Source organism: Scatophagus argus, chromosome 16 (genome assembly GCF_020382885.2).
Source record: "Scatophagus argus isolate fScaArg1 chromosome 16, fScaArg1.pri, whole genome shotgun sequence".
Taxonomy (NCBI): Eukaryota; Metazoa; Chordata; class Actinopteri; family Scatophagidae; genus Scatophagus; species Scatophagus argus.
The window spans coordinates 12,071,415-12,090,010 of NC_058508.1; the positions used below are offsets into that span (position 1 = coordinate 12,071,415).

General features: G+C 43.3%; 3 protein-coding genes across 4 annotated transcripts; 1 reads left to right on the forward strand and 2 right to left on the reverse strand.

Moving 5' to 3' along the window:
* The first annotated feature begins 335 nt into the window (after positions 1–335).
* On the forward strand, positions 336–1,894 carry aqp8b (aquaporin 8b). Its single transcript, XM_046416593.1, has 5 exons — positions 336–768; positions 954–1,080; positions 1,168–1,382; positions 1,563–1,697; positions 1,833–1,894. The coding sequence occupies exons 1-5, from the start codon at positions 509–511 to the stop codon at positions 1,873–1,875; spliced, it is 780 nt and encodes a 259-aa protein (XP_046272549.1). The 5' UTR covers positions 336–508; the 3' UTR covers positions 1,876–1,894.
* Positions 1,895–4,517: 2,623 nt separating this feature from the next.
* LOC124073166 (meteorin-like protein) lies at positions 4,518–9,946 on the reverse strand. The gene is made up of 4 exons (XM_046415190.1): positions 9,172–9,946; positions 8,292–8,698; positions 6,380–6,439; positions 4,518–5,444 (listed from the first exon to the last, which is right to left on the reverse strand). Exons 1-4 carry the CDS (start codon positions 9,255–9,257, stop codon positions 5,110–5,112), a joined length of 888 nt encoding a protein of 295 aa, XP_046271146.1. The 5' UTR covers positions 9,258–9,946; the 3' UTR covers positions 4,518–5,109.
* Positions 9,947–11,910: 1,964 nt separating this feature from the next.
* cbx8a (chromobox homolog 8a (Pc class homolog, Drosophila)) lies at positions 11,911–14,807 on the reverse strand. 2 transcript variants are annotated; one of them, XM_046415188.1, is made up of 5 exons: positions 14,549–14,805; positions 14,383–14,426; positions 13,912–13,977; positions 13,357–13,423; positions 11,911–12,938 (listed from the first exon to the last, which is right to left on the reverse strand). In XM_046415188.1, exons 1-5 carry the CDS (start codon positions 14,615–14,617, stop codon positions 12,090–12,092), a joined length of 1,095 nt encoding a protein of 364 aa, XP_046271144.1. In that variant the 5' UTR covers positions 14,618–14,805; the 3' UTR covers positions 11,911–12,089. The 2 variants fall into 2 exon arrangements, with proteins under 2 accessions (XP_046271144.1, XP_046271145.1); XM_046415189.1 differs by lacking the exon at positions 13,912–13,977 and having other exon boundaries at positions 14,549–14,807.
* Between the last annotated feature and the right edge of the window lie 3,789 nt (positions 14,808–18,596).

The window sequence follows — 18,596 nt, forward strand, 5'->3', positions numbered from 1 at the left end:
ACTCCAAACTGGAAAATATCGCGCTGCTGTTCTGCTGTAACACTGAATAATTTAATTCATGGTATGGAATATCTCAAACAGTTCTGAAGTCCAATGGCAGCTCCATCACATTATGGGAGATCTGATTGACTCACTGCTAATACATTTTACTCAATTTACTGCATAATTAGGAAGATGTTTTTGCTTTGTCATGCATTAACCCTGCCATGGAAAAGTAACATCTGAAAACAATCATTAACAAAAACCAGGCCCAGCTCACCAATTTGTCAGTAAATGAAGGAAATGTTTACCTTTGCAAGTGCACCACAGTGACATCTTGGATCTTGGATTATTAAGAAAAAGGGTCAGTGGGTCCGTGACGGGTCAGTGGGACAGCTCTGACAGGCTCTATCTTTACACGCCAAAGTCCATGTGATTAGCAGGCATAAACATATTTATGTGAGCACCTCGGGGTAGCGCACTCAGTGTCACATCTTCAGCTCGCACAGCCAGACCTCACTGAAGACCCATGGCAGACGAGAAGATGGAAATGGGTGAAGCCGGGACGTCTCTTATGTCTTCGGAGGCTAAGATGCCCCCAGCCAGACCGCCTAACAAATTTGAGAGGTTGTACCAGCCCTGTCTGGGGGAACTGGTGGGAACTACATTCTTTGTGTTCATCGGGTGTGTGTCAGTCATCGAGAATGAGGGGTCTGCAGGGAGGCTTCAGCCAGCTCTGGTGCACGGCCTGGCTGTGGCCGTCCTGGTGGCTTGTATGGCTGAGATCAGGTGAGGCTCATCTTCAGTTTTCTTTCTAAAACAAATAGTCAGCTATGCATAGTTAATAGTGTCGCGAATGGTGATGATCTGTGCTACAAGAAGCTCAGTATTCTCTCACATGCTTCTGTTTAACAGATATAACATTTTCTACTGGTTAGAGAGTTCTATTTTTCTGTCTATTTTTGCCTCACCAGTGGTTCCCATTTCAACCCTCCATTCACCCTCGCCATCTACCTATGTGGAGGTATGGAGACAAATATGTTAGCCCCGTACCTTGCATGTCAGCTGCTTGGAGGGGTGCTCGGAGCCGCTATGGCCAAGGTGAACCTGCCCTCATTTAAACCATCCATCTTAGACTCTCTTTTGTGCATGCATAGAGCTGAATCTTGGCTGAATTGATGTCAACAGGGGATGACCTCAAGAGAGAATTACACCAAAGCCCACGGGGCTGCATTTGCTGTACTGCAGTCAAACGGTGAAATAGGACGTGCGCTATTTGGAGAGGTCGCCATGACCTGCTTGGTCACCATGGTGTTGCTGCTGGGAGCTGTTAATGTCAAGACCAGAAACCCCCTGGTGCCTTTCATGGTGGGCTGCACTGTTATGGTCATCATCTTGGCTGGGTGAGCAAAGTAAAAGAAAATCTAATTAGCATTTTTAATGCCACATCTCACAGGACTGTATGAGTTTGTGTTTATGCTGCGACAGTTATGCAAATAGGACTGAAATACACAATAAACATCCTTTTGTAAAATAATAATGGGAAACTCGTGTTAATATCTCATTCCTGTCTGTTCTATCAGTGGGGATATATCAGGCGCCTGTTTGAACCCAGCCAGAGCCTTCGGTCCAGCCATAGTAAGCAACTACTGGGCCTATCATTGGGTGTACTGGGTGGGACCCATCGCAGGAGGCCTAATAGCAACTGCGCTGATTCGGTAGGTAGCACACTGCATTCACGTTTTACTTTAAAGGATATTAATGTAAGCTGTGTTTTGATCTACTCCATTGATTATGAAGATTCATTCCTGAGTGAACAAACTGGAGAGTAGCTATTTTTCCTGTTTTTGCAGACTCCTGCTTGGAGACAGGAAGATTCGACTCATTCTGAAGTGATGTCCTGTGTATAAAAGGGGGTAAATTGAGATTGCTTAGTCATCTGCAGTCACTATAGTTTCTGTGCTATTTTTTACATGTTTATTGTTTTGCCACTTTATTATATTACTTGACTCTTGATTCTTTAATCACAAGTGTTGTAGTTTTATGATAACAAAACTAAGCCTGTACAGGATGTAATATTAAGTTGAGCTGCAGGATATGTTAATATGATACTGGTCTGGTCACAGTACTACAGGCAAAGTTAAATTTAAACAGTGCTGTGGGCAATGAGCAAACTGAGTAAAGTTGTCTCACCAGTTTAAGGGAAATAAATTCTGGTTTTGTTATTCTAATGCATTGACTCTGTGTTTTATTCGAGACAATCAGGACATCAAGAAAATCTAGTTTTCAGCCAGGTGCATGAGTGATGACAATTATATGGAGAACTCAAAAGACTCTCTAACTCATTACCTTTTGAACTGAGAAGAACAAAAGAAAAAAAAAGTCTTGAGCCAAAATTGAATTACTTCAGATTTTCAAATGCTGTCCACTGTTAAAAGCAAACCAAATGGCCACCTTTTCAAAGCCGAGAGACATCTCTGCTTCAGCTTTGTGTTTCTGGTACCCTATGCCTGCTCTCTATAGCCAGAGTAGTGAATGCCTGTTCGGCACTGGAGGGTATCACGCTGTTTCCATATTGTACCCATGGGCCTCCCCGCAGCAGTGGCCCACATGGGAAAGCAGGCCAGGCGGTGGGATAAACCAATTATTCCCCAGTCTGGGTGGACTCCTGCCGGTGCACCAGGCTGCAGCTCCGGGCTGAGCCCTCCTGGGCTCTTTCCCCTTGAGAGCCTGCTGGAATTCCCAGAGATGAGAATTGTGTGGTCTCAAAAGCCTGTAGAGAGGCTATATTTTGCTTGGAAATTTGACATGGTGGTCCCCCTGGGACAATACTGAGGGAGGAGACTTCAAGCTGGGCTTCTGTACGATGAAAAAAAGTTTGTGGAAAGCTTGATTTCTGGCCAACATTTATCAAAATAAGCTCTTTTTGCAACATTTAACTTATATACAAAGATGTCTTTGGGTAAACACAGATGTTTTTGTTTTGTTTTTTTGGGGGGGTTAGCTGATCTAAAGCTTTTGGTTTCAGACATATCATTTGTCTCATATTCAACAACATAAGGCATAAAATGCACAAAAATAACATTAAAAAACATCCAGAAGTATGTTTTCATTAGATGAGATATCTTGTCTTGTGCCTGTCTAAAATTAATTGAAGATGAAAGTTGCTCTTAGAAAAGAAAGAAAGGTGAAAAATAACCAAACTCTGTATTCTTAAAAATAGGAATATAACACATAAATACAGATAAATAAGAGGACAAGCTCTGGACTGAGTCGAAGTAAACTCAAGGATCACCCCTCCTCTGGCTTCTCCAATTCATGAGTCCTGATGGTTTCTAGATGAGAGCAGCCGTGACAATGGTCATTATGTCTGCCAGAGGCCTTGTCACTGCAGGGCTATTGTGCAGGCCCCATTCACCACACAGTCATTTACACTTTCATTGGCAGCTATTTAGTCCTCATAAAAAGTTCAACACACCAATTTGTGAGCTGTGCTCAGCCAGGGAGAAGTGTGGAATAGGCTAAGAAAGCAGTTGCTTTAAAAGTCAATTAATTGTTCCTCTCTTCTGGGAGGAGGCGAGGGGGAGGATCTCCAGGCCTTGGGGCCTCACATCTGTCCATTTGTCTTCGGGAGATGTGATGCAGGGGCCACACAACTCAAAAGAAACGTCCAAAGCTCAGAGCTTTGGCCATCTAAGGAGATTTTGTATTTCATTTTATGGTAGGGCTGTCCTATTATCATAAGAATCTGATTACAGGGGAAGAGATGGGATGCAGAAGGAAAAGGGACAGAATAAGCTTGTAGGACACTTCAGCTCTAAATCCCATTCTCCTGAAAAACCAGAGATTATGCAGCATATGATGGGAAATGGGGGTGTACATTCATTTAAGCCCAGTTTACAAAATGAGTATTAGGGGGGCAGTACATCCTCAACTTGAGGACCTCATGAAATTTAGATTTTTATGCACTGTTGATGAGCTTCATTCATTTCCAAACACATCATCAGACACACAGATATATGAACTGGTCAAAAACAACAACAAAAAAAAAAAAAACAACAACAGCACAACAAGTACAAATTATGGTGATGGAAACTGTTATTTTGCATCTATTGTGTTGCTAAAACAAACACAATGAATTGCATCTGATAATAAAAATCAGATATTAAAGATCAAGTTTTCATGACTATATTAAACAGTCTGGTCAAGATAAATGGGCAAATCAGAATGGGGAAGTTTTTCATTTTATGCACACTTTTTCCTACAACCCGGGTAGGGTTAAAATATTATAATACTGAATCCTTCTGACAAAAAAACAAAAAAACAGAGACTTCCTAATGGTTCTGATTTATTATGTCCTGTCAACGGAAAGACAAGCTAAGCTTTTTACCAAAGGTGTCCATTGTTAAAAGATTTCATGAAGACTCTGATTTAAACTAAAACTTTCCTTATTTAATATATATATACATATATATATATATATAATTCTTACCCAAAAATGCCAAATAGCAATAAATGAATTTTAAAAAATACTACAGCGGAGCCTTGAAAGGATTTATTTTGCATTCTAAGTACAAATACATTTAATTCAAAGGTCATGTGAGGAGTACAACACATTAGAAGTTATAAATAGACAAAGCATGGAGGGTATTAAACTTTAACACAGGTGAGTCAGAATAAAAATAACTTCACAATCTCATGCGTACAAGCCTTTTCACCAAGACAAGCTGCCGATCACAAATGGCTGTGCTTCGGTCTTCCCTCCTAACTCAGTTCAGAGGGTAATTGTCACACAGAGCCAGCAAAGTGAACGATGGTTGATGCTGGGAGCAGCACAAAGAAAGAGCAGCAACCCAACCCCTTCTTAGTCTCCCAGGACTGAGGGCAGCGATGGGAGAGGGACAAAGGCCGGCCCTCTCTGAGCCTCAGTGCGGGAGGCCCTGCTGTTTGCTCCTGTTCTGTGCCTCCAAATGTGTCTTTTTACCAGCAATTCAACAGCTTCATCCCTGCTGGATGCCACCTTGCTGGCACATGGCAACATTACAGGGATCCCACAGTGCCAGTACAGGGGTTAGGAGGCCTGTGGACAGAGGCTGGCAGGGCTCAGCGGTGATAAAACAACGCACTTCCTCAGTCTAAAGGGAAGTCACAGGAATTCCGACGTGCCGCCCAAGCAGTCTGGTAGACAGACAGGAAGTCTTTGTATCGCGGGGCACACCCTAGCCAAGCTTCCCCAAAGTGTTCTGACCCCGTGAAGAGAAACTCCCCATCCCCAGGCTTCACGTGACACTGCAGAAGTGTGTGGATGTGCCCACGCCAAGATGGGACGAGTCCAGAGGACCCAGAAGTTGCTGGTTGCTCAAACACTCTGCTGCGCTGCCAGTACACCCTCGCTGCTGATACCTCCACCAACGATGTCTGACGTGCAGAGTCGTGGGAGATGTTCTTGATGGAGCCTCTGACCACTGAGGGAACAAAGAGCAGAAGCCTGTCAGTACACGCATTAGGAAAGTCAAATGAAAAATCAGTGAAAGACATCATTCTGGATTAAATTCCCTCTGAATCTTTGTAGTTTCTGTTTAATTCTTCTGCCTTTGTTTATCTCTTTTAGCAGTTAGCTGCTCAACATTTTCTCCTTGTCTTTAAATGAATATGGAAGACCTATGAGATCGGGGAACAGAAATGGTATCTGGGCATATAACATATCATAAGACATAGTACAAAAGTATTATGAAACCAAAGAATTAAATGTAAAAGTACTCAGAATGGCCTCAATCAGATTGTTAGGTAGCATCGGTATAATATGTTGTTGGATTACTGAATTCTGCAGAATTAACACATAAAGAACATTTTTGAGTTGTGGTGGCTTGTCCAAGTGGCGCTGATTATATCTACTTTTTACTGTTGAGTGTTAGTATAATTTATGACGCTGAAACATATTTTATCAAGTGATCTGAAGTTTTGCAAAAGCACAATTTTTTAAGCTTCTTGAATAAATGTAGAGGAGCACAGAACTGAAAAACTTAAGCAACATACAAGTACATGAATTCGTACACCATTTTCAATACTTTGAAGAATGTAGTAGAAGAATGTAGCAGATAATTATTAATTACTGTCCATTTATGCCTATGGGGTGCAGTCATTACTTTACCCCTCATTCTCAGTTGGCTGCAATTATCAGTCAGGACCTTTAAAGCCCTTTCACAGATTGATTGGTGACTCACACCAACTCTCAGTCATTCATTCAGCTTTTAACCATTTGGTTACTACTATACTTTACATTAATGGTAGCGCCAATAAACAAGTGGCCTCGAGAGCTCCATGCACCATATTTTTAGTTTAAATAGAGCAGTAGGTAACAGAGCTTGCTGTTTGTAGACATAAATTATCATGTACCCACCGAAGTCGCTGTTGCAGACGGCCATCAGGAGTTCTGTATCATTACAGGGTCGGCATGAAGCTGTGGGAAGAGAAAACCAGTACAAAAATAAGAAAGGAGGTTTGTGACAATTAAGATAATGAAAACCTGCATCAAATCATTTTGTCAGGTGTAATCTTTTCATTTTTCCACTCTTTTCTGTCAAACATAATGACCCCCTCACAAACCACATATGACCCAAAGCTCTATGACTGACACTGATTGATAGATGGTGTCACATCTCCTCCCTAACACTTCACTGATCTAAAATCTGACACACATACCGACTCCATTCGTGAAAGAGTGAAGAAACCAGGGGATAGGTGAAGGAATGCTGCTCCTTTGAGGGTCTGCGTCCAGATCAAAAAGCCCCTCACTGGTCTTGACCCTGTGTTTGACTCCTTTTGTATCTACCTAATTGAATGACCCTGTGCCAACGCAGGAGACTGCAGGAGTCAAACACTTTCTGCTGGAGTGGCAATGCATAAAAGATAAACCAGCAGCTCTCTATTATGGACACAGAATGACATCACCACATTGGGACAGGCCCGCACACATGGATAAATGCTAATAAACGGACATGCACAATGAAAAGGCATTTGCGGAATCCGTAAAGTATTTGCCGTCTCAATTCAGGCCCCTTGGCCCGGTGCCCTCCAGCCGCCCTGTGGTCTGCTCTGTCGCTGCTGCTTTGTCCCCTGATACAAACCAGACAGCAAGACAAAACGCAAGACTGACCAGCAGCTGCATGTTCCAGTCAGCATGACTGGGGTCTGTAATTAAACAACCACTATTTTTTTTTCTAGGAATTAGGACTGGTCTGTCCCTCAAACCGCAATAAAAAAAAAATTGTAAATTGTAGAAATTTGGAGTCTCTTTCTAATAAAGCACCCTTTGTAAAGGCTTTATAAGTTGTGGCGAATGGCTTATTAAAGGCATTCGAAATCATGTATAAGCCATCTGTAACAAAAAAATGTTTTTGTTGCAGCTCAATTACAAGTAAGAACTGTAGGTTTCTGCAGACTGTGTTAGTTTTGTACGTTTTGTCTGCATTGTAGCAGCATTTTCACTATAAATGTTATCATATGAAGTTATGATTACATGTGTATGAAGTCACTTTCTCGTGACGTTGAGAGAGTTGATGGCAGTGTGACTCCTTCAAGTGACTGCTGCCAAGCAAAAGAGACCACTGTTCACGACCACAAGACCACCAGCCATTAATCTGACTCATTTTAGTGCCCTACGGGACATTTTATGGCCTTCTTTGTGGCAGCAGTGTGGGGTATTTTCAGAAAGAAAATTCAGACATCCAGCTGTTTCTGAGGCGACAAAACCAGATATTTTAAGGCAAAAAAATTATCTTTTTCTTACTCTAACCAAGTATCAACCAGACTTTAAGCACAGGACACACGGGTCACAACATAAATTTCATAATTAAAATGAAGAGAGACTTGATGTTTGGACATATCAAATATACAGTTTCAACTTGTTCCATGGTTTGCAGAAACGTTCAGTGCCAACATTTCTTCTGGCAGCTGGGTTGTTCACTCATGGTCATCCTTTCTATTTGATGATAAGGCAGGTATATGTGCTGGTAATGCATTAATAAATGCTTGATGTGTTGTTAATAAACGGATTTTGGTCATGATCCTCTGGCCATTCTTCCCATAAAGTGATCATACCCCTCAGTAGGGTTTTTTTTACACACTTGCAACTTAAAAATCGCTCTTATCCAGGGCTTATAACCGCCCATAAAGCTTTATTTAATGACTTATTAACCATTAATAACGCCATTTGTTACAGCTCATACTAAGTCGCCTTATTAGAGTGGTACTACATGTGTGAATGCATCTGTTCAGGACTACTGAATAAAAAGTAAAGAGGTTCTGCTCACTCTGAAGCCCACTGTGGCCCAGGTTGGGTGCGGCGCTCCTGTTGGCCAGCAGCTCATATCTGAAGCCCATCATGCGTTTGCTCCAGACGCCATCACTCTGCGGGCCGGACTGGAGGTAGATGGCGGGCCTGTGCGGACCGTCTGCCCGGAAGCAGAACACCTGCTGCTCGGGCCGCTCGCCGTCCGTCACCAGCAGCTCCAGCTCCCCCGCCCGCTCAATGAACACGCTGGCTCCGCGGAAGGAGGGAGACGGTTTGATGCAGATGGTGGTGCGTCGGGCGGAGGACAAGTTGGGTTCCAGGACCACCCGGAGAGCCTGGCCTGGGTATAACCACCTCACCGAGCCCTCTGTGCAGCGCAGCCGCACCTGCAGTACGATCCTGGAGTCCACACCAGCTGCAAAACCGCTGGAGCCATGCAGATAAACCCGGGGAAGTACAAATTACTGCATGGTCCTGTTGCTAATGGTCAGTAAATCATTTACTAAAGCTTGATACAGCAGTGATAAACACTAGGAATTTTAGGTTATAAAATATCCCATTGACTGGCTATTTTATAACAATGAAGCTCACAAATCATTAATAAAATTCTTGCACGTTTCTGACTAATAATAATAATTAATAATTAAACCAGCATTATACACAGGCGATCAGTAGGTCATTAAAATGAAAGGTTTTTATCATCAAGTCTGCAGCTGTAAATGTTAGCAAATGGATTTTTGTACAAGATCATCTGCAGATCGCCACCACACAAACTAACTGCTAACATTAGTAAAGTCATTAGAAGCCGCTGTCCTTTGTAAGTTTGGCATAGTCGTGTTTGAAATTCCCTCATTCTTTAAAATACAGTAATCTTGCAGAAATTGAAGACGCTTCCTCACCTTCCAGTCCAGTTGCACAGGTCAGCCGCGCAGTGCCGCAGCTGCAGACCCAGCATGCACATCAAAACCAGTACATTTGGCAACATCTCAAGCGCGCAAAGTTAAAGATCCAGACAGAAGTGGACGGCGATGCATGGCTAGAAAGTCTGTGAGCTGTAGAGAGCGCTGCGATGGTTCAGCTTCACTGGAGTCTCTCTCTCTCTCTCTCTCTCTCTCTCACACACACACACACACACACACACTCACACTAATTAGGACCGATCCAGTTGTTGGGGACTGCTGCAGGTCTTTGTCTTTGCTCTCTGAAGAGACAATCCGTTTGAAAGCCTTCAGCCGCCTGTTAACATCTGTGCACCATAATTCACTCACTCCTGAGAAGCTTCCTGATTTTACTTTCCTCACCATCCCGGTTAAACAAGGCTACATCGCGCATTTTATTACCCGAAGGCTACATTTTTTAAAATCTCCATCAAGAGGAAAACTGCAAAACTGAAACAGAGTACAGATAATTCAGTCCAATTTCACTAACTCTAATCCCAAAATAAATAAATAGTGAGTCAAACTTTGGAGCAGTTAACTTAAGGCCACTTCAAAACTAGGGCAGCTGGAACTAAAGAAAAAAAAAATAGAGAGAGAGAGAGAATACAGAAATGCAGTCTCGTTTCTGTGCTTCAGCTTCATCTAGCGGCGGGATGATGCACCGCACAAACCCCTCACATCTGGAGGACAAAATGTGGTCTGCTGCAGGCACACACACACACACACACACACACACACACACACACACACGCGCGGCCCGAAGACAGCAGCAGCAGGAGGAGGAGGGGGAGGGGGAGGAGGAGACAGGAGCTCAACAGACGCTGATACTGCAGAAGAAAACAAAGCGGAACCAGCTTTCAGCAGTGATTATTCCACTGAGGATGAGTGCCTCCCCTTCATTTTAACCTGCAGGGGAGTCTTTTGTGCAAAACATAATTTGGCACCGTTTCAAGGTCTTGCCGGTGGCGACATCTTGTGGAGGTGAAACTCTGTGGCTCGTAATCACACAGGCCGAGCCGCAGATACTCCCAAGGTTAAAGCTCCTACAGGCCCCTCAAAGGCTTTTTGATGGGTATGTCGTGGAGCAAATTACACTCGTGTGGAGAATTTGGCCAGATGTTGTCTCAGCTGCAAGAAAGGCCTTTTTGTTGCTCGGTTCGTTAAATCTTGAAGTTTGGAATAATCAGGTCTGTCACAAAGAAAATTCGCGCAAACTTCACGAACTAAAATTCACAAACTATCTGCGGGTGAGTGAGGTGATAAATTACAAGCAGACACATTTTAGACATGACAAAGAGACAAAACGCTGCGGTGTGTTTTTAAAAGAATGATTTTGCTTCAGAATTCATTTCAAGAAAACTCTGTTTCTCTTTCATTTTCAGTTAAACAACTCCACAGTGCTCTGAGCCGTCTCACATTTAAAATGATGAACCAGAAACCAGTTTCCTCGCAGGAGTACCGGATGCTCACATTGGGTCATGTGTCCCAGAGACACAAAGCAAAGTCAAAATGAATGGGGGCATTGTGCCTGAAAGAAGTGGCCTCTTATTGGCGCAGTCCAGCCTGGATCCTCCATATACTGTAGGCCCATAATGGACCGAGGTGTGTGCTGTTGATGGAGGGGGGGGGGGTAATCCTAAAGGAAATCTGCGCTTTTAAAAGAGGAGGTTGAACTCAAAAGTCAGCTCGACACGGGGGGGTCACACGCTGCGTTTCACCCTGCAGTCTCACGTCAGCGCAGCAAGTCAAACTCAGTCAGCTTTAAGGCCCAACTCCCCGCCTCTAACGTGACCAGCGTCCCGATGATGATGATGGTGATGATGGTGATGAAACAAGAGGCTCACAGGTTTTGACAGGTAAATCGGTGGAAGACGTGTTTTTATTTCTCACGAAATGTTGTAAATTTTCAGTTTCTACTTACAAAACAACAAAAAAAATCTAATAAAAGATTCAAATAAAAGCAAATTTATTGCAGGATTTGTTCACACCGGGAAGTCATTGTCCGATGGGGTCACAGAAAACATCGTAGAGATATGCAGATGTGTAGTTCAGTCTCTTATGACAAGAAAGAAAAGCCTCTTCATACAAAATGACAGCACAAAATAGTCTATTTTTAAAATGAATCCCAATGAGCACATTTTTTTTTAATCTTTTGCGTATGTTCAATTCTGCTGTTTGAATAATTCAACCAAAACTCAGCAGGAATTTTTTATTTAAATCAAGATCAGACCGTGGCCCCCGCACAAACAGCAGTGAGAAGACCCCGTTGGTCTTTGTGAAACGCTGGGATAATTTATTTAGACGAATTTTAATCTTATCAAATATCACAAAGTGGGACTGGTTATTTCGATCATCTGACATGATGGTACAAACTCTTTATAATTTGTTTGCAGGGGGGAAAAAAACTTGAATTAGACTCACGGGTTAACTAACTGATTAAAACAGTGAATTTCTGAATTCATAATCTATCTGGTTTTATTGGGGAATACCGTCACAGCAAGTTAATATTGTGGGATTATTCCACAAAGGCTACAATAAGTTTGTTTCTGATGACATGGCTGAACAGTTTTTTCTTTAAAAAAAAGAACAAATGATTTAAAATAAGAGCCTTTATGGATGTGGATAATTTTAACATGATGACCGCAGTGATACTAAGTGAAAAAACAACAAAACAAAACCGCAACAAGACACCACTAAAACTCACAATGTCACGTTCATTTTTAATTTTTCTCTGCTGCGTATTAAATATTTGTATGTACAAGTTTGAAAGTTACATAGAAAAAATAGAGTATTACAGTAGGCATGTTAGTTAGTAGCTTGTTAGCCAGTTCTTTAAAAGCATACATGAGCCTCCTCTGAGCTCCATCCAAAGCACACACTCATCTTTTGTCTCTGAAAAAGCCTTTGTCCGTGCTGCTCTCTCTGACTGTGACTGTCAAGAAGTTCATGGTGACGTCTGTCACGGTCACAGTGTCCACGTTGGCGAAACAGGGGGTCCAGGACGAGGCCGACCGCGGGGACGAGTCGTGGATGGTCTCGGCCTGTGTGGGGATGACAGCGGGGCCAGGACAGCAGTCCTTTAACTGCTGTCTCCGGTATTCGGCGTGGTGCTTTGGTTTCCTGGACTGAGGAAGAGACATCACACAACTACTCCTGTGCCCCCCCTGGTCGCATCTGTGCACATCTGGACTGAATGCGCGGCTGTACGACAAGCCTGCGCCCCCCACGTATCTCTGCTCGCTGCAGGATTTGGGCGTTATCGTGGTCTCTTCCTGAAACCTCTTGGTCAGCTGTATGAGACTGTGGTCCGACGTCTCTCCGTGATGGTGCAAGCGTCGGGACACTTTGGACAAGCCGTGTGACCCCGGCTCCTCCAGCAGCCTGCTCCGTTTGGTGTACGGCTCTGCTGAGCTGCTGTCGTCATCTTTATCATAATGTAAATGCAGCTTCGGTTTGCGCCCTCTCTTTTTGGGGAGGCGCACGGATTCTTGGAGTGTCAGAGCAGCCGGGGGAGTCGGTCTGGGCCTCCTCTCTGGTTCAAGTGATCGGATGTGGACACTTTCCCCTCTGTTAACCGCGCTCGGTGGGAAGATTGTGGGTACCACGGCGCGCAAACCCTCCCGGGCCCTCGGTGTTACGACAGGCTCCGGGATGGGATAGGAAACCTGGATCCCCCTGGGAACCTCTCCTCTAAATTCATACGTCTTTTCTTTGGCTTTCGCTTTGGCCTGAGGACAGAGCAAATAACATTTATGAGAGGAAATTTCCAAGAGATGGAAATTTTAAGTCTCCAGAGGAAATTTAAAGGTTTAAGAGAAGCAGCTGGGGATCTGTTTGGTTACTGTGAAGGCCTCGTCCTGAAGCTGCTTTTTTTATTATTATTGGTAAATAAATGTATGTCAGATGCATAACACGTGGTGCTTAGAATGTATTCACCCTGTATACCCAACACGGATTTCAATTAAGGTTTTTCTTTATGGTTGCGCTGATCATTTTACTATTAATGCTACTTATTTTAACTGAAGTCTGAATCACAGCCCAGCAGTTTCGAAATTAATAAGACCGTAGCTGTCAGTGGAAGTGATTCATCGCTTGTATGTCACCGCATGAAAAACCAGAGAAAAACGCTTTCAGAGATTCACCCACCTTCAAGAGAAACGTCTCGGGCTTGGGTCCCCTCTTTTTCGGTCCGAACAGCTCCCTTTCGCGTTCCCTGATGAATGAAAAACCATTAAAAGATTCACCACAACACATATTAGCAAAAAGTTATAGAGAATATTCTGATGTTTTTATTTAGCCTATAATTCAATCGGAAAATCGTTTTTTATTTCCCCAAGCAAGGGCTAAACTCTGCCAAATGGACTGAGATTTCCTCATTTTTTACGAAAGTCAGTGTTAGAAATAAGTCAAATTAAAATGAAAAAGTGTGTCAGAATAAAGCTGATAAGCTGACTGTGATAAGGGAAAATAGCACCAACACTTTGCAGCTATTTGCACTGGAAACGAAATCATCTCCGCTGACACTTGTTACCACTTCCTTTAACCCCCCTCCCCCCCAAAAAAACACACTAAAAGATTCAAGCCCCAACTGAATTTCTTATTTTTATGGACTGCTTTTTTCCCCCTTTTTTTGTAGCACAGAACGAGCGGTGCCACCTCGGTTCTGCAGAGCGGCCTACTGCTGTGCTGTCAAACCCTCACCTCTCCTCGAAGGCAGCGAAGAGACGTGCATCCAGAATGTTTTCCTCCGGCTCCCAAGTGCTGTACCTTTGTCACAACAACGAGGGGGAGAGGTGCTTGTCACCATACAGCGAGCGGACCACATGTCAAAGCGCACACACGCGCTGTATAACACTTTTATCAAAGCAATCTTTCTGCGTGCGCTGCAATTACAGACTACGTAGCGGACAGTGACGCATGGTGAACCCAGCCATTGCTAAAGCTACTGTGGACTTTAATACATCCCAGCGGGCTGCTCAGACAGACATTTACAACAATGACCGCTGCACACGAGCCACCAGGCATGCGATAAGCTGCACTACAGCACACAGAGCAGATACGAGCAGAAAAAGAAAACATCCACAAGCTGAATAACGACAGTCTGAGGTGGTGCAGTTGTGCGAGCGGCCAGGATGGAGCGCTGTCCTTCACTGCCTCGGCTATTATACTCACTTCTGAGACCAGCCCTTCCATTTCACGAGATATTCCCAGCGACCCTGCAAAACAGATCCGTAACAGATTCGGGTTATCAGAGGATCGCCTGTCGGCGTTGTACAGACAAATGGTTGCGTAATAGGTGTGGAGACACAGCCTGTGGGTGAAAAAACGCAGCGAATACCCGTCTGATTCGCCGTTTTATGATGGACTCGGCTGCGAAGACGCTCTCACCAACAGCCGAGAGCTCCATGATTCACCATGCACCTCGTTTATTTCTGTCTCTTTTATTATTTTTGGCTTCCCCGTGTCCTCTTCTGGTTGTTTAATTCCGCACATCCCATAATACGCAATCTGGGGAGGACGTCATCACGTCTTTTTCTGTTGCCAGGCACCGCAGTCGGTAGGACGGATCGCAGTGGAGCACATTGGCTCAGTTGTTGCTACGTGCTCCGGGTTTCTGAGTGGAGGGGAGGAGTCCTGCTGCTCTGGCTGTTGCACAGGAATGTCTGGCACAGTGGGACAAGCAAAGTCAGAGGCTCCCGGAGCGGATCCAAGGATCCCCCGAGGTCACTGAGGGGGGTCCGTAGAGTCCAGACCAAATAAATAAATAAATAATAATTTCACAAGATTAAAAATAAATAAATAAATAGAAATAGAAATGAATCCAATGGACAAGGAGCATGTCCATACTCGCGCACAATCAATTTACGCCAGACATCTGTAAGTGTTGTCTCTGTGTGTACAGTCACGAATAATTCAGCAATTAAATTCCAAGTGTAATATGCTCACTAACAGAAACCGCTGCAGTAGAAGCTGTGTTAAACGGCAACATGCCCATAAAAAAGAAAAAGAAAGAAAGACAGCTGTCCTGCTTGAGGCAAAAACGTTGCCCTCACACGCTCTTAGATTTGGATTAGTTTATATGTTCATGACTGATCATTTAAAATAATGTGTTTAATAAAAGCTGCGACAACACAGCTCTGTGTAGAGTTGCAGCCGTTTCAGGGTTACGGTTCTGGATATCAAAAGAAAGGGGTTCGTGTAGAGCCGCGCTGTGCGTAACTGGACATTTGCGCACACAGTCGGCCAGCTGTCTGCGCAAATATTTCAGTGAGAAGCGCACAAAGATTGCGGTGATAACAGTATAGAATGCGATAAAAATGTTCGAAGTCGGTCAGTTTCTAATGATTATTCCAGGGGTTATGTGGTCTATTTTTGTTGCAGCACAAGCTCAATCCATTGCACCTTAACCGTAGAGGAAAATCGGTTTATTTACAGCCTGATGATTCGAAATGACAGCTGTTGTGTTGAAATATTTTTTTGCAGGATGAACAACGTGACTTGGAAAGCAAATGTGGTCTAAAACGACCGCTTTAATGTCGACTTCTTCACTCAGAAAAACACGGGGAATTCTCACAGCCCTTTTTTATTCCAAAGAGGCTACATGATATTATTCAAGCCATCACTTCATTTGGTTTACTGGACTTCACCCAGCAGGGCAAAGTCTGATTTACATACAAAAGCTGAAGTTTGGCGATATTTAAATGATGTTTAAACCTGTTCAAGTGTCTCTGGTTTTACTTAAAATAATCTGCAAAATACTGAGAGACAATTCTATTTGTAATCAGTGGGAGAATGGAATGGAGAATGTAATAATAATAATAATAATCATAATAATAATAATAAATTAAATTTTGACTTAATTCAATCGTCATTCCTTCTTGAATAAATATGGCCATGAGGGCTGGACGTATTTATATTATTTATATTATTAACAGAATATTATCATTTTTATTATAATTATTATTGCTGTTGTTGTTGTTGTTTGTTGACAGCAGATCATCACAAATAAAACGAAGGAATAAATAAAATTTAAATAAATTTAAATTAAATGTTTGAAAGTGTGTATTTGTACAGCCTGCAGCAAATTATTATTATTGTTATTATTATTATTATTATTATTACTCTTTTCCTTTTATTTATTGAACAGCTACAGTGGGGAAGGTAACGTTACACTCAGGCTCTTAATCCCACAAATTGAACAGTGATAACTGCGGAGCTGTAACTTAATTTTCTGAGGGCCTCAGTTGCAATTTTCTACGTTCATCAGCTCTTCATTTTAAAAGATAAATGGAAATAAAATGAAGCAATCAGAACTTTGGCCAAGACAAACATGAGTGCATCTTAACCTCGCAGCCTTCAGATGTGCCAAATGAAGTCCGCATCATCCTTTCACCTGAGCTGAACGGAAGGTCAAATAGATGTTTGAAAAAATAATTAAGCCATCGTTTTAAAAATGCTCTAAACGAAATACTCTTCCACTTTTACAATTTGTCTCTTTAAATGAGCACAAACAAAGATGCAACCTGCTCAGCCTGCACAGACTCGTAAGAGCTTATTGACATGATGAAAAAGCAGGTACGAAGTCCCGCCATCGTCTCAGTGTTGGGTGATGCTGCGTCTGAGCTGCCTGCGGGCCACAGATTTCCTTTGACCGACAGCAAATTACGCGATGGTGATTTTAAAACAAGCTGCAACTTCCACAGCTAAAGGGTGAGGATGTAACAGAAATCCTCACGCACATTTGACACGAATTCACCCCAAAATCTCCGTATTATTGCCTACAAGTCTATTTTCTTCCTCCTCATTATTTTTTCTCACCTGCGATTCGTTATATCGCATAAAACATGAAATCCTCGCTTTAAATGGAACCAATGAAAGCGGTCGCGATTTTTTTGTTTCTCTTAACTGATGTGAAATATTTATCAGGTTAATAATCAGTGGGTTCATTTAGTCCGCTGCAGATGTTTAAGATGAAGTCGCAGCAGCAGCAGCAGCAGCAGGGAGGCTGTCAGAGGTCTAAACTCCCGTGCGCGTTAAAAGACGGCACACTGAATAATATATTTGCTGCTGTCTGTCGGTCTGTCTGTTTCAATTTACCCCGCCGTGGAGCAGACAAAGACGGGCGCGCCGCCGACAAAAGATGCGTTGAGGCTGCCGTCGGAATATGAACCACCATTTTGATAGTCATAGCCTGTAGACCGACATTTCCTGTCGGTACTATAATGGCTATAGCCTGCTTGGTTTGTGCTCAGACAGAAAGACGGCTGAGACGAGGCAGCCAGCCGCGGCTATCTCCATATTTGGCTGCGACTCGATGCAAAGCGAGTGTGCAGAAGCCGCAATGGCGACAGCAGAACATGAATAAACAGCGCTGGCTCTGTGGGAACGCTGTTGGCTCTCTGCTTGCACACAGCTCGTTCTTCACTGTCCTACTTTTACAGGGCGACATTTTCTGCTGAAGGTGGCTCAGACAGGAAAAAAGCAAACAACAACCAAAAAAAAAAAAAAGCCTCAAGTGAGAAAGCGTGCGGTTCTGACCTGAACGCTTTTCCTTAGTCTATTTCAGCGCATGCTTTGAATTAGAAAGCATCATTTACAGCAGCTGGATGCGCCCCCCTCACCGCAGCACCAGCTCTTATTTCTCACATTGAAACTATTTGGGGTTTTAAGGTGAGATCTGTTTGTGTTCTTTCTACCTTGGCGACAAATAAACGACAGCTCGAGTTTTTCTCTGCTGCTTTGGGCATTTGGAAGTGAAAACAGCAACGTTTTACAATCAAGAGAAACCCCTTTCTTTTTCTTTTTTTTCTTTTTTCAGCTTTTAAAATATCTATTTATTGAGAACCGTTTAATTTTCTGTGCAGCAACAGGCCTCCGCCGGGTCACACGCACACACACACACACACACACACACACACACACACACACACACACACACTTTAAATGAACCAGACGATCCCGCTGCTGACACGGTCCTGTGATGGAGCTGCACTGTGTGCGGAGATGAAACCGACACTGTGCAGGCTGCTGGGTACGATGATAAAGGGGGAATGTGAAACATCACACTTGGTCTATAAATATGTCCCTCAGCCTGCTCAACGATGTTTTCAGTTTCCTACTGACTCGCATAGTTGGTGCAAAGCCATGAAAGGCCTATAGAGATACAGCCTTCATATACACTGAAACTGATAGAGAGAGAGAGAGCAATGCGAGCAATGCGCGCTCACTGGTTCTGCAATCCCGCTTTTATTGAGTGATAACAACTGAGTTTTGCGGTTTAGAAAATGTGCCATGTCTTCCGTGTCTTTGGTCGCCAGTTTCAGACAGTCTCCCGTGAGTCTGTTTGGATTAATCAGTTGTTATGTCTCTAAGTAGCTCATACATCG

Bases quoted from the DNA above. Each gene is read 5' to 3' on its own strand.
- aqp8b (XM_046416593.1), top strand. From the start codon at position 509: ATGGCAGACGAGAAGATGGAAATGGGTGAAGCCGGGACGTCTCTTATG. The intron at 1,081-1,167 runs GTGAACCTGCCC...TGATGTCAACAG, and splicing joins TCGGAGCCGCTATGGCCAAG to GGGATGACCTCAAGAGAGAA. The intron at 1,698-1,832 runs GTAGGTAGCACA...CTGTTTTTGCAG, and splicing joins ATAGCAACTGCGCTGATTCG to ACTCCTGCTTGGAGACAGGA.
- LOC124073166 (XM_046415190.1), bottom strand. From the start codon at position 9,257: ATGTTGCCAAATGTACTGGTTTTGATGTGCATGCTGGGTCTGCAGCTG. The intron at 8,699-9,171 runs GTGAGGAAGCGT...GCATGGCTCCAG, and splicing joins CTGTGCAACTGGACTGGAAG to CGGTTTTGCAGCTGGTGTGG. The intron at 6,440-8,291 runs GTGAGCAGAACC...CTCTTCCCACAG, and splicing joins GGGCCACAGTGGGCTTCAGA to CTTCATGCCGACCCTGTAAT.
- cbx8a (XM_046415188.1), bottom strand. From the start codon at position 14,617: ATGGAGCTCTCGGCTGTTGGTGAGAGCGTCTTCGCAGCCGAGTCCATC. The intron at 14,427-14,548 runs GTATTCGCTGCG...TCTGTTTTGCAG, and splicing joins TAAAACGGCGAATCAGACGG to GGTCGCTGGGAATATCTCGT. The intron at 13,978-14,382 runs GTGAGTATAATA...GTTGTGACAAAG, and splicing joins TGGAAGGGCTGGTCTCAGAA to GTACAGCACTTGGGAGCCGG.